General features: G+C 39.2%; 1 protein-coding gene across 1 annotated transcript in view; it reads right to left on the reverse strand.

The window, feature by feature from the left end:
* Positions 1–11,525, reverse strand: part of LOC148822518 (collagen alpha-6(VI) chain-like) — a 45,986-nt gene extending 34,461 nt beyond the window's left edge. The window contains exons 1-6 of the mRNA XM_088929483.1: positions 11,438–11,525; positions 6,094–6,192; positions 4,821–5,411; positions 3,713–4,333; positions 2,296–2,859; positions 361–909 (exon numbers count right to left, since the gene is read on the reverse strand). Coding sequence (XP_088785609.1) covers positions 361–909; positions 2,296–2,859; positions 3,713–4,333; positions 4,821–5,411; positions 6,094–6,192; positions 11,438–11,525 — 2,512 coding nt within the window. The remainder of the gene's footprint in view (positions 1–360; positions 910–2,295; positions 2,860–3,712; positions 4,334–4,820; positions 5,412–6,093; positions 6,193–11,437) is intronic.
* Between the last annotated feature and the right edge of the window lie 521 nt (positions 11,526–12,046).

The raw sequence follows: 12,046 nt of genomic DNA on the forward strand, positions 1-12,046 counted from the left end.
CAGACAAAGAGATGCCTAGGGCAGGACATCAATCCCTTAAAGGTACCATCCTGGTGTGTGTCACAGACTCAGAATATGCTGATTATCAGGGATACCCATCTCAGTGGCATTCCCAGTGAATTTACCTAATCAGTAAGCCGCTAGGGTTGTTGTCTGGCCAAGGCAACAGAAAGGTTATTAAGTTCTTTAATTAATCTTCTTTAATTTTAAGTGTAATAATGTATACTGCCATTACATTGCATTTCACCACACAGAAAGTTACACTGTTTTGCTTTGTTACTTTGTAACCAGGAAACAATTAGCACATTTTCTAGAGATTAGTATTTTTAGAAGAAAGTGATGCATGTAGAAACAGCTTACCTTCCTTGGGAATGCAGATACTAAAGATCACCTTATCTAATATCCCAAATAAAGCTTCATAATTCTGAATGTAAAAGATGTTGGCCGGGGAGCCACTTATTTCCTCCAGCTGAACATAATTTGCACCAAAAACACCAATTGAGAAAATAAAAATCCCCTCATTTCGCAGAGCTGCTGCAGGTTGTAGAACTTCATCTTGAGCTTCACCATCTGTTATTACAATGAGGATCTTATTGACGTCCTGACGTGCTTTTTTAAAATATTCAGATACTGAACGAAGGGCTTGTCCAGTCAGAGTTCCTCCACCTAGCTGGTTCATGCTATCAACAGCCTTCATTAAATCCGATGCTTGAGTGTAATCATCCAGTGCAAATTCATCCTTTTCTAGGTGACAGTACTGCTTTGCACCAATACGCACTTTGTCTCTCCCAATATCTAACTTTTGAATGATCTTTTTCATGAAATCCTTCATCTTTTGGTAGTCTTCGTATTTAATGCTCCCTGAGCTGTCAATTAGGAAGACAATGTCCGCTTGATTTTTCTTGCAAGCTGTAAAATAAATGTTTTCATTATTCTTAATAATGAATGGGCAGTAAGACATACAGTAACTACCATCATGCTCAAATCTCTAAAATGCAGCCCAGTCTTTCATAGAGGATTAAATGCTTTTTCAATATAATCTTTGTCATCTTTGAACATCTGGGTGTTGCAGTTGACAATATTATTGTGACAATATTATTATTGATTTCCGGAACCAAGCCCTTAAAATGTACTCTTTTTTCATCAACAGAGGATACCCTAGCAGTGTTATTGACAGGGCCCTTGCCCGAGCCAAAATCACCCCTCGGACCATCAACTCGAGCAGGAACTCCCGCCGTAACAACCGTATTCCTTTGGTGCTTCCCTACCACCCCAACACGCTTCCTATGCCCAGGACTATTAATGACAACTTTTCCATCCTACAGGATGATCCCTCCATTGGGGCCCTCTTTTCCTGACCGCCCCATCATCTCATATCGCTGACCACCTAATCTGCGTAACCTCCTTGTTCACAGCTCCCTTGACCGCCCTCAGCAAACATCCACGCCAGGCACTTTCCCTTGAAACAGAGCTCGCTGTATCACCTGCAAGTACACATCTAACACCACACTCATTCAAGGCCCCTCAGGACAATTCTGGATCACTCAGATTATATCTTGTACCTCCAGCAACCTTATTTACTGTATATCTTGCAGTAAATGCCCAGCCATCTACATTGGGGAAACAGGAAGGAGACTCGGAGACCGCTTCAGAGAACATGTTTGGACTGTGAAGATTAAAGATCTCTCAAAGCCTATTTTTTCTCATTTCACCTCTGACAGCCATGATCACACTAATCTCTCCGTCTGTGTTCTCAAGGATGGTTTTCCTAACTCCAACATCAGAAAGACTAAGGAAACTAAAATTATCCTGCAGTTAGGATTACACCTTTCCCCTTCTCTCAACGACAGAAATATTCTTCTCAATTCCCTCTATTCATTGTTGGTTTCACTTCACGCCTCCTGATTGGCCTCTCTTTCTGTCCCCTGCTCCCGCCTCTCGCTCCTCCTCTCTCCCAGCTTTTGTTCACCTGCTACATAATCTTTGCCTACTGGCCTGTCTTTCTCACACCTGAAGAAGGCTCCACGGCCGAAATGTTGTGTTTTCTTTCTTCTCTTTTCAGCATGGAATAAACCTATTACTTGTTCCAATATTATTATGTTAATAAGAACTGAACTGGAATGAGACCCAGGTATCATACTGACCTACCAGGAACGGATTAGACTCTCTGATCCCATTACATTTCCTGGTTTAGCACACAATTTTTATTGAGTAGACTTTTTTCTCATTTACACATTTGTAAGTTGAATCTTAGAGTGCTAATGAATGTTAAACAAGTCAGAACTGATTTCTTACCTTCTTCAAAACAGATATCCTGAGCAATATCATTCTTTATATCTTTCAGAAAATCAAACGTCTTGGTATACTTGTACCTGTGATCTGACCCTGCAATTGCTTTAAGTTCTTTTTCAACTGCATCACCAACACCAATAGCATAAGTGATAACTCCATCTCTTCTCAGTTGTTCTGAAGTCTTATTTACATCCTCAGGATCATGTGAAGCACCATCAGTTAGGGTTATAAGGTACTGAGGTACCTTCCATGGTTTTATTTTTACTGATGTTTTCAGCCATTTCTGCATTTCACCAAGAGCGTTCCCTGTATATGTGTTTCCATACTGCTGCCGGATATTTTCAATGGCACCTTGTACTTTTTTCTTGCTGCTGTGCTCAGTTTCTGTGAATTCCAAGTGGTAACCAGTTGAGTATTGGGCTACTCCAATACGGATATGATCAGGTCCAATGTTGAAGACATCAACCACACCAATTAGAAATTTCTTAACCTCTTCAAAATCTTTTTCTTTGATACTTGTGGACCCATCAATAAGAAAATATATATCTGCTTCTTGTTTTAAACATCCTGTATACAAAATGAAAAATGGCAATATTTAGTTGAAATAATATGAAAAACTGTCAATTAAACTTTATCATTCTGAAAGCAAAAAAAGACCATGTTAAGGACAAGAGGTAAAAGTTTAAATTCACACTACAACAGTTTCCTGAAATCTAGGTTAGATGCTACTTTAAAGTCTTTGGATTAGTTTGAAACAGATTATGACAAACCCTAGGTGTGATAAACAGATTAGAATATGTTTCAAGCTTTAAACTTGCAATAAAATACTACAATACTAAAAACGTGCATTGCATGAAAACTACTAAATTGGATCTCTGCAGAAGATAAAAATGTTTGATTGACTAATTCCCTCCAATGTTTTATAATTATAAATCACCTAATAGATTTTTAGTAAAAAATAAGGGCAAGCAAATTCAGGTTAAAAGTCTGTGTGCTGACGTTGTTGGAAATTTGGAATTTTGACTAAGCAATCAGAAAGTTAAAACCATCAATTAACATGATTTATATACAGGGCACTGCAAAAATGTTTATAATACCACAAATAACACAAATAAACCAAGAATAAATACCTTTAAAAGAACATACTTATAAAGGCATTTACTGCAAAGTGCCATTGATCACAATATTCTAAAAATAACACACATATTTAAAATGTAACAACAAATTACTCTAATTCAATCTAAAACCCAATTACTTAATTAGTCAAAAATACTAGCCACAAAATGTAAAAAATGTCAAATAATAGGACAGCATACTAGAGGGTTAATTTCAGTGTTGAATATATCACTCATCTGTTACTTTTATAAATTGAAATGAAAATAGTCTTTCCAGAGAATTACGGTGCCAACATTAATATTACCTCTTTTCAGCTTGTGGGTTTCTTGGGGGACATTAGTTACTCCTCTGATGATGAAAGAGCAAATCTTTGTTGCTATAAACTCTTGAAGTGCTGATAACTGTAAGAAAGTCTCTGTGGTGGAGAGGTATTCTTCTGGAGGATGTGACACAATTTGACTGAGCTCGACTTTGTCAGCATTTTGGATTCCCACAGCGAAGACAGTCACACCGGCACGTCGAAGAGCAGTGGCTGCCTCACTTACATTGTCGGTGGACCGGTTATCCGTTATCAGAACTGCAATTTTGTGTACAGCTGTTCTGCTACCCTTTTCTTTTGTAAAAAGCTTCTGTGCTGCAAACCGTAAGGCTGCACTAGTATTGGAAACCCCTCCAGCTCCACTGTACTTCAGTTCCTTTATGTGCTGCAGAACATCCTCCCGACGTCCGTAGCTGTTCAGATAGAACTCCACGTGAGGCTGGTCAGAGTACATTGCAAGGCCAATCCTCATGGTACTGTTGGACACGTTGAAGGAACTAACAGTTTTATACAGGAAAGACTGAATCTGCAAAAAGTTTCGGATCCCATTGTCGGTAGAATTGTCAACTAGAAACACGATATCTGCAATTTTTGACTTATTGCACACTAAAAAAAAAAAGTGAACAAGAAAAAGGTGATTAGGTATTAGATTAGATTTTGTAAAGCAATGAAGAGACTATTAAACTACACTGAATATTTGGTTTTAATGAGAAAAGATCTGAATAACATTTTCCAATTACATTTCCATTTTCTTTTCTGTAAAATGACTTTAAAATTTTCTTTAAAATTATTTATTTTTTTGTACTAATAAATAGTTCGTGCTGATTCATTCTTACTCATCTGTTTTTCAGTAAACTTGTCCAAATGGCATTTGACTATGAGTGTGTACACACATACAGTGTAGACCTCAGGCCCAAACCATTGTCTTATATTCAGTTTATATACAGTATGTCCTGTACATGCAGAGATCTAGAGAGCTCCCTATGGGTATTTAAGCACCTGCGTGTTTTGACTATATGGCCCTATAGTTACTATATAGTGAATTAAATAAAACCAGCAACAAAAACCACAAGAAATCAAGAAAAGAAATTACCGGCTGGCGGTTCGCCCATTAGTTCAAGGTGATTCTGGACTTCTTTTTTGATGATGTTGGTCATATTCTGTGAGAGCTTTATGAGAGAAACATTCTGGAAGGTTAAATGAGGCATGCCCATTTCTTTCAACTCTTTAGGGTCAGAATTCTGAAGTCCTATGGCTATGATTTTGACCCCTTCGTTTTTTATCATGGTAACAGCTTGCTGAATATCATCCTGTGACTTTCCAGAGGTCACAACAACTAAAAACTGAGGGTACCCCTCACCCTTGCGACTCCCAAAGGACTCGTTGAAGTGCACTTTGTATGCGTGCATGAGCCCAGTGCCAGTTTTCAGATTTCCACCCTTGTGAACGAAATTCTTTCTGATGTGGTTTATGACTTGACTCTTTGTTTTGAATGTGTTGAGAAAAATTTCCTCCTTGGCGTCATCGCTGAACTGCGAGAGCCCTATGCGGTATTTATTAGTTCCGATATCCAGGTCTCCTGCAACTTTGATAAGGAAGTTTTTCACCTGCTTAAACAATTCACCCTCGATCTGCTGGGAACTATCAATTAAAAACACCACATCTGCAAAGGAGGATGCTGTATCTGAAAAGAAAAAACAAGAGAATGATGAATGATAACTGAACCTTCTGTTCTGGATTCCTTTGTTAATACTGTATATATCACATTAACATACTGTATACAGTTTTTCTTTTTAATAGTCACAGTTTGATGTGTCAGCTCTTATTTAAGCTAGTGTTCAGCAGTGTATGGATACTTTAAGCCCATGAAATACAAATCAATACATCGTAATTGCCCCTGGTCGATGATGTTTGTAGTTGAATACTGCGAGTTATCGTGAATCAAGGTTACATGACTTTGTCATTTTGTGAACCACTCTGTTGTGCATCCTGCATTCTAGTGCTGTTTTTCTTCACCCTCTGGTCCACTTACAGAACTCCTGGAATTCTTGCATTTAATTCTTTGACCTCCCCTGGCAAGCTTTACTATGATGTTCATCCCCCAGCAGTGTGGTCAGTGCGACAGCTCTCCATTGACTTATTTGTCCCCTGTTTCCTGTATAGTGTCTTTGCAATTTAGAAGCACGTGCTTTACAGTACTTTGTTCTCGAGACTGATTTGAAAGATTGACCGTGACTGTATGTAATATCTGATAGTAATACAGTACATAATAAAATGATAAATAATTATTTAACAGGAATCTGAACCCTTTACCATCTGAATTTAAAAACAAAAAAGCAAGTAATGATAAAGCAGTGAGGTTCTACCAGGTTTCTGAGCTGTGCATGATGGCACCCACAGGAACGACACCAGTGACAGAAGCCAAACAGCCTCCATCTTCACTGACTGCTCTTTCTTTACTCTGTCTGAAAACAAAAAGCCCATTAATGCATTACTGAACGAACACAGCAATAACAGAGATCCTGGATACTTCTGCTTTTCTCTTCGGCATTTTACTCTGAATTTACTGATTTATATTTCAAGGGGATGTTTTTCTCTTTAGAAGACAACATATTGTATAAAGTTGAACAATGATGGGTTTGACAAACAGTGTGGGTGGCAATAGAGTGTGATCCTTTTTTATTTTTGCAACAGGTATCCCTGAATCCCGTATTTGTGGATCAGTGTTTTATTATCAAAATTTTATTTTTCATTAATATATGGATAAATTATTTTTAAATCTTAAAGTCATACCGTATATACTTTTTATAAAGTAATTTTTTTGTATTCCATTTCCCCCTTAGCATGCTGTATACAGCACAGCTTTTTCAAATTGCATTTACATTGTGACAAAGTGCCTTGATTTACACAAAATTAGAACAAAGATGTCGATTACTAACACACCCAACTTAAACAAGATAAATTATCTTCAGATTTATACAAAAAAATAAATAGGGCAAAAACTGAATGGTTAAATCAAGTTTAAGTTTGAATAAATACTTTCTGTACTATTAACATGGATGAAATACAATATGTACATTAGGTAAGTCAAAGACTTAAGTTGTATCTTGGCATTTCTTAAAATGACCTATTCCATGTTTGTAATGTATATTAGATTTATAATTGTTAACAGCTTTAGAGCCTTCAAAACAAATAGATCTTGAATGATCACATTTTCTCTGCTTATTAAATGCAATCCAGATGCATTTAAAAGCAGCGTGTCAGAAATTTTGAAAGTGCTACAAAAAAGGTCAGAGGAGACACAACAGTGTAAATGGTTTTGAAAAATGTCATGCCTGAAAAACAAATAACACTGCGAAACCATGGTATACCATACAAGTCTCACTGCTGTTGTTCTTCTGGGACTTGCAGAAGTATTTAGACTAATTCTCTGTGCAGTTTCTGTTTTTCCCAGCCAAGTACAGCAACATCCTGTTTGAATCGTGAGCGAACGCAACCACAAGATGAATTGTGAATGGCAGAAAAAAAAACCCTGAGGCTAAACATGTTGCTCTTGAACTATATCAGTGCTGAAACTGATATGTGTAGAATCAAATTTCGTTGTCACATCCTCTATATACATTTGCTCAAGTGATTCTGTGCACTCTAGTTTCAGTAAACTTCCTTTCATACCAGAATGCTGTTTCCAGTAACTCATCTGTTCTCCCCTTACTCGTATTGCTTTCTCTTCTCACAAGTTTGAATCTCTTGCTGTTGTAGCATTTCGGCGATGCCATTATTTAACTTGCATTGTATACTGTAGGCCATGACAATCTGAAGACAGCTTTTATTTCTATTTAACTATGTTTTTTGAGAGAATGAGAACCACAGCCAGGATACAGTATATGCATAAAATTAATCATTGTTCTAATAAAACAGAAAAATAAGATGTGTTGTTGTTTCTCTGTAATAAACACGAATATTAAAGGTGTAATATGCAGACCTAGATTTGCAGATGAGGTTTATACTACACTGTACACTGCATTCATTTTCTGTTGGCTGTACTTATAAAAAATTTTAGCTCTTCTGGCGATGTAGTTCCATGAGTACACTTTACAAAAATTGGAATTCAAAACTCAGATTACACTAATTACCATCTGCTAATTAATCAAAACAACTCAGATTTTGGTCAAGTGTGATACCTAAAATAAACCCCTGCATTACCTACAGTATATTGAACTTACCTCAGTGCACATGAAGATTCCCGTTCTTCCGGCAGACAGTTTGACAAGATGCGCAGGTCCCACTAAATCTGAAATCAGCCTACTGGGGAACCGTCACAACCTAACAAGAGACATAATTTTACTACTCAAACAGTGAACACATCCTTTACATTTCCATATGTGGTTTCATAGGGGACGTCTTAAAAATCGAGGACTATTTCTAAGAGCCCTGGTATCATAAACTACTGTGGCGAAGCAGCGCAAACCGGGTCCGGCGGAGAGGCCGGCAACGGAGGAGAAGCAGGAGGCAGGCGAGTGGCTTCACAAAGGCAGAGGGCTTACTCCCCGTTTGGTTACGGGGCTGCGCTGTTCACCAGGGAGAGATAGAGGCAGAGACTGCAGGGAGAGAGAAAGGGGGAGCGCAGTTTCTCTTAACAGGGCAAGCGCTAAGGGGGGCCCCCCTTTTCGTACAGCGGAGGGGAGGAAGCTGTGACTCCCAAGGTCATGGGGCACCGGCACCGTCCATAACTCCAGTGGGCAGCAGAACCCAACAGTATGAATATGTGTATGCTCCCAGGGGCAAGAAGGAAAGATGATAATCACTGAACAGAGTGTACATACACTCACATTCTGGCAAAACCGCACACCTGTAGAAGGAGGACTGCGCCTCGCCTCACTGTTGCACATACTGTAGTGGTTCTGCTCCAGATTGTGCCTCAGAAAAGGTCCCTTTACAATCAGCGGGTTTGTGAAACAAAACGTGCACTTGGAGAGTACACGTACTCAGAAACAGAACCCAGCCCTCAACTCCAGATCAAGAAGCTTAGTGGGGAAAATACAAGTTGAAAAAGTGAGGAGCGTTTCTTTAAGACCCGTGGTGTTAGCTTGGCTCCAAAGAGCATGAGGACTACCTTACTTCAAACACGATCTTTGCTTGAGAAGGTTTAATCAAACCTGATCAACTTTAAAATAGTTTAAAAAAGAGTCTGGATTAGTGGGATTGAGGGCACTCACATCTTCAAAGTTTCAGAAATATCCCATGGTGGGATGCTGACCTGCAGGAAACTAAGTAGGACAGGGACCTGGTTATTTAGGAAGACACTTCTGTGTTTTCGCATCTGGATGATATGGAGAAGCAGTAATAAGTAGAGCCAGTGCTTGGATATTTAGCACAAAGTGCAGTATGCAAATCAAGAGAACTTGTGTTCACATTTCACAATGCAGAAGTAAATCCTCATCTAGAGTATAGCTTTCTATTTAGTCGCCACACCGCAAAAGTGACAGGCAATTGCATGATTTCCCAAAAAGTTAAAAGATCAACTGGAATTATTCTCAGTCTCAGAGAACTGCAGACAACTTGAAAAGTCAGTTGAGCAGAGGCCTGATCAAATGGATAACTAAAAGAGAGTTCATTTATGAAGGAGAAGAAAAAAAAATCTTTCGTACAAAATGAGAGTCTTTGGTGCCTGGAAAAAGCTGCTCATTCAAACTCCAGGCTCCTTCAGGAACCAGTTGGCTTCCTCCTTGTTGGGTGTCTTTCTTATGATTTTAAACTTATTCCGCCTGCCAGCAAACCAGCAGGTTTCACCATCTGTTAAATATTCAGATCCTCCCCATTCCACTCACCCTCCTTCCACACTTCCCCTTGGCTGGTTTTGCGCACTGTGTCTTGTGACCGAGACCGACAGCAGGCGTGCCTGCATATTAATACTGCACATCACCTGCAAGCCCCAGTAGGAAAGTTGGTCTTTCTCAAAAGTGATGCAGGTCTGGAAACAGGAGGATGAGACAGACGAAATCCCAGCACTGAAGGAGCAATCGATTTGAATCTTCACTCCTGGATACTGTACCTGCAGCTACACTTCAGCCCTCCAGTGAATCACCTTGTGCCCTTCATGACATATAACCAGTTTTTGAACATGGAAGGCAGATGCCGATGTCTCAATCAATACAGATGAGTAAAACAATAGAACAGAGTATTGATGTACACCAGCCTCAAAGATGGTTTTAACATTTATGGTTTTAAGCTACTGTACATTAAAACTCAATATAATCCCATTATGGTCACACTCGTTTGTTTTATTTATGATGTCAAGAAAAATGCTACATTACCCTAAATTTCTGCTTGTACTCTTAAAAACCTTTCTTTATTACAGAGTTCAGCAGGAGATTTTTCATTCAGGGAGGGTAAACGTTAAAATGTAAAATGTGTCTGGGCATCACTGATATAGTCATTGATGTATCTTTCACACATTCTTTCTTTTGATTGTGTTAGGAGCTCCTTCAGAAAAATGATGTTAAAAGTTGGAGAACATAGAGGGTCTCACATTTCCAATTACAGTGAAAGGCAGGAGAGTACCCATTTCTACAGCAGAGAAATTTACTGGAGTATTTTGAGAGCAGTAATTTGTGCACCAGTAAAACAGCTGCCCACAGTTCTTGATCAGACCCCACCTGAGTTCAGAGTCCTTACTATTACTTCATCCTGCTCCTCAATATGCATACTGTACTGTATATACTATATATACTCTCTGTAATACACATTCAGTGAGTACATGTCTGCTGCTTTAGAAACTTATGTCTTCAGGTAGTGAAATACAGTAGCTGCAGTCTACTGGATGGATGTTTTTGTTAAAAAAAGCACACTTCTAGCATTTTGAGTTGAAACTACAAAGCCAAGCCTTCTATTGGTGAAGAAACAAATGCAACTCTTAAATACATTTTTGGTTTAATTATTGTAATTTAACTGTTACTCTTTGCTGTTTGCCACTCAACCAGATAAACAATCAAATAGCAAAACGGTAAACAAGTTGGGAATGTTAAATTCATCTGGGAACAGTCCTATTTTCAGTTCTAATTGTGTAGCCAGTTGACTTGAATTATTTTGAAATCTGGCACAGACTACCGTGCTCCCACATGGAATCGGTTTTTCACTTGTCTATAGTTAAGTCTTACATACAGTTGGGCTGTACTCTGACCTTTTAAAGTCATTATTCAATCTCACTTCAACAGTCTTTTGTACTCTTAATCCTAATCTATCAATTTTGTTGACTTAAAGTATTACATTTGTTACCAGAAAGGCTTTACTTTTCAAAATCTTTATAAAAGCGATGAATTACTGGAGTTTAATAGTATGCTTTACTCCTATGTCGCAGTGTTCTTCTTTATAAAAAAAAACACTGGAAAAAAAGTGTTTGCCAAGTCTGGAAAGAAATTGTATATGATATATGTCTGCTCTAGGAATGAAACTGCTCAACTAGAATGCAAATGCAAAAATACCTCTAATAGAACTGTTCCAACTGTGCTGGAAACCTGCAGCAGCTCACCCATAACACTTGCCCCCTGCCCTCCCGTTAACTTCTAAATCTCTTGACGTTCCTGCTCTCTGCCAGTCTTCTGCTATGCTTACTGACCTACCGCCTTCTTGCATTGCTTCACAATGCACGTCTTCTACAGCAGCTGCCTGTCATTTTCTTGGTATTACAGTCTGAGTGTTGGGGATCCCCACCACTGCTGCCGCCTGCAGCATTTCCCTCCCTGTCTTTATGCTGAAGCATGCTGGCGTAATACGCAGGGGACGAACTGCGGCACGACATCCCTCTCCAGGAAACACAGGAAAGATCTTCCCCTTCATCCTCAGCATCCTCCTCCAACCCCCGCGCGAGCCAGCAAGAGGGACCCTATAGCACCAGGATTCCTCACTTCTCGACAGAGTCGTAGAGAACTCTTCAGATTATACTACTTGCTCCCCTTCTTTACCTGAAGCTGTATTTACTCAATACAGTTTTATATATGCCTTGCAACAATACTTTCATTGCTCATGCCATATATACTGTATGAGAGCTTGGTCGGTGTTACCCCCTTGCCTGCCTTAATTCTGATGTTCGGTATCTGCTGGAGATCAAGTCTTAATCGCCATCAGCTGTGGACGTCTAGCCCGTATAATCAGACAGGACAGGGATCTAGGGGGGAAGAGCGGAAAAACCAGGGTTCTGTACTATTTTTTTTTATTGCACTTCTCCTTGCAGCATGTCCGGCTCTTTCCGTATAGTTGGCACTCTGTTTTGCTGTTGTTAGCCAGGCTAAGACGGAGAGACAGCTGCAGTAGCTCCTGGCA

The sequence above is a fragment of the Atractosteus spatula genome, chromosome 12 (assembly GCF_055471065.1).
Source record: "Atractosteus spatula isolate fAtrSpa1 chromosome 12, fAtrSpa1.hap1, whole genome shotgun sequence".
Lineage (NCBI taxonomy): Eukaryota > Metazoa > Chordata > Actinopteri > Semionotiformes > Lepisosteidae > Atractosteus > Atractosteus spatula.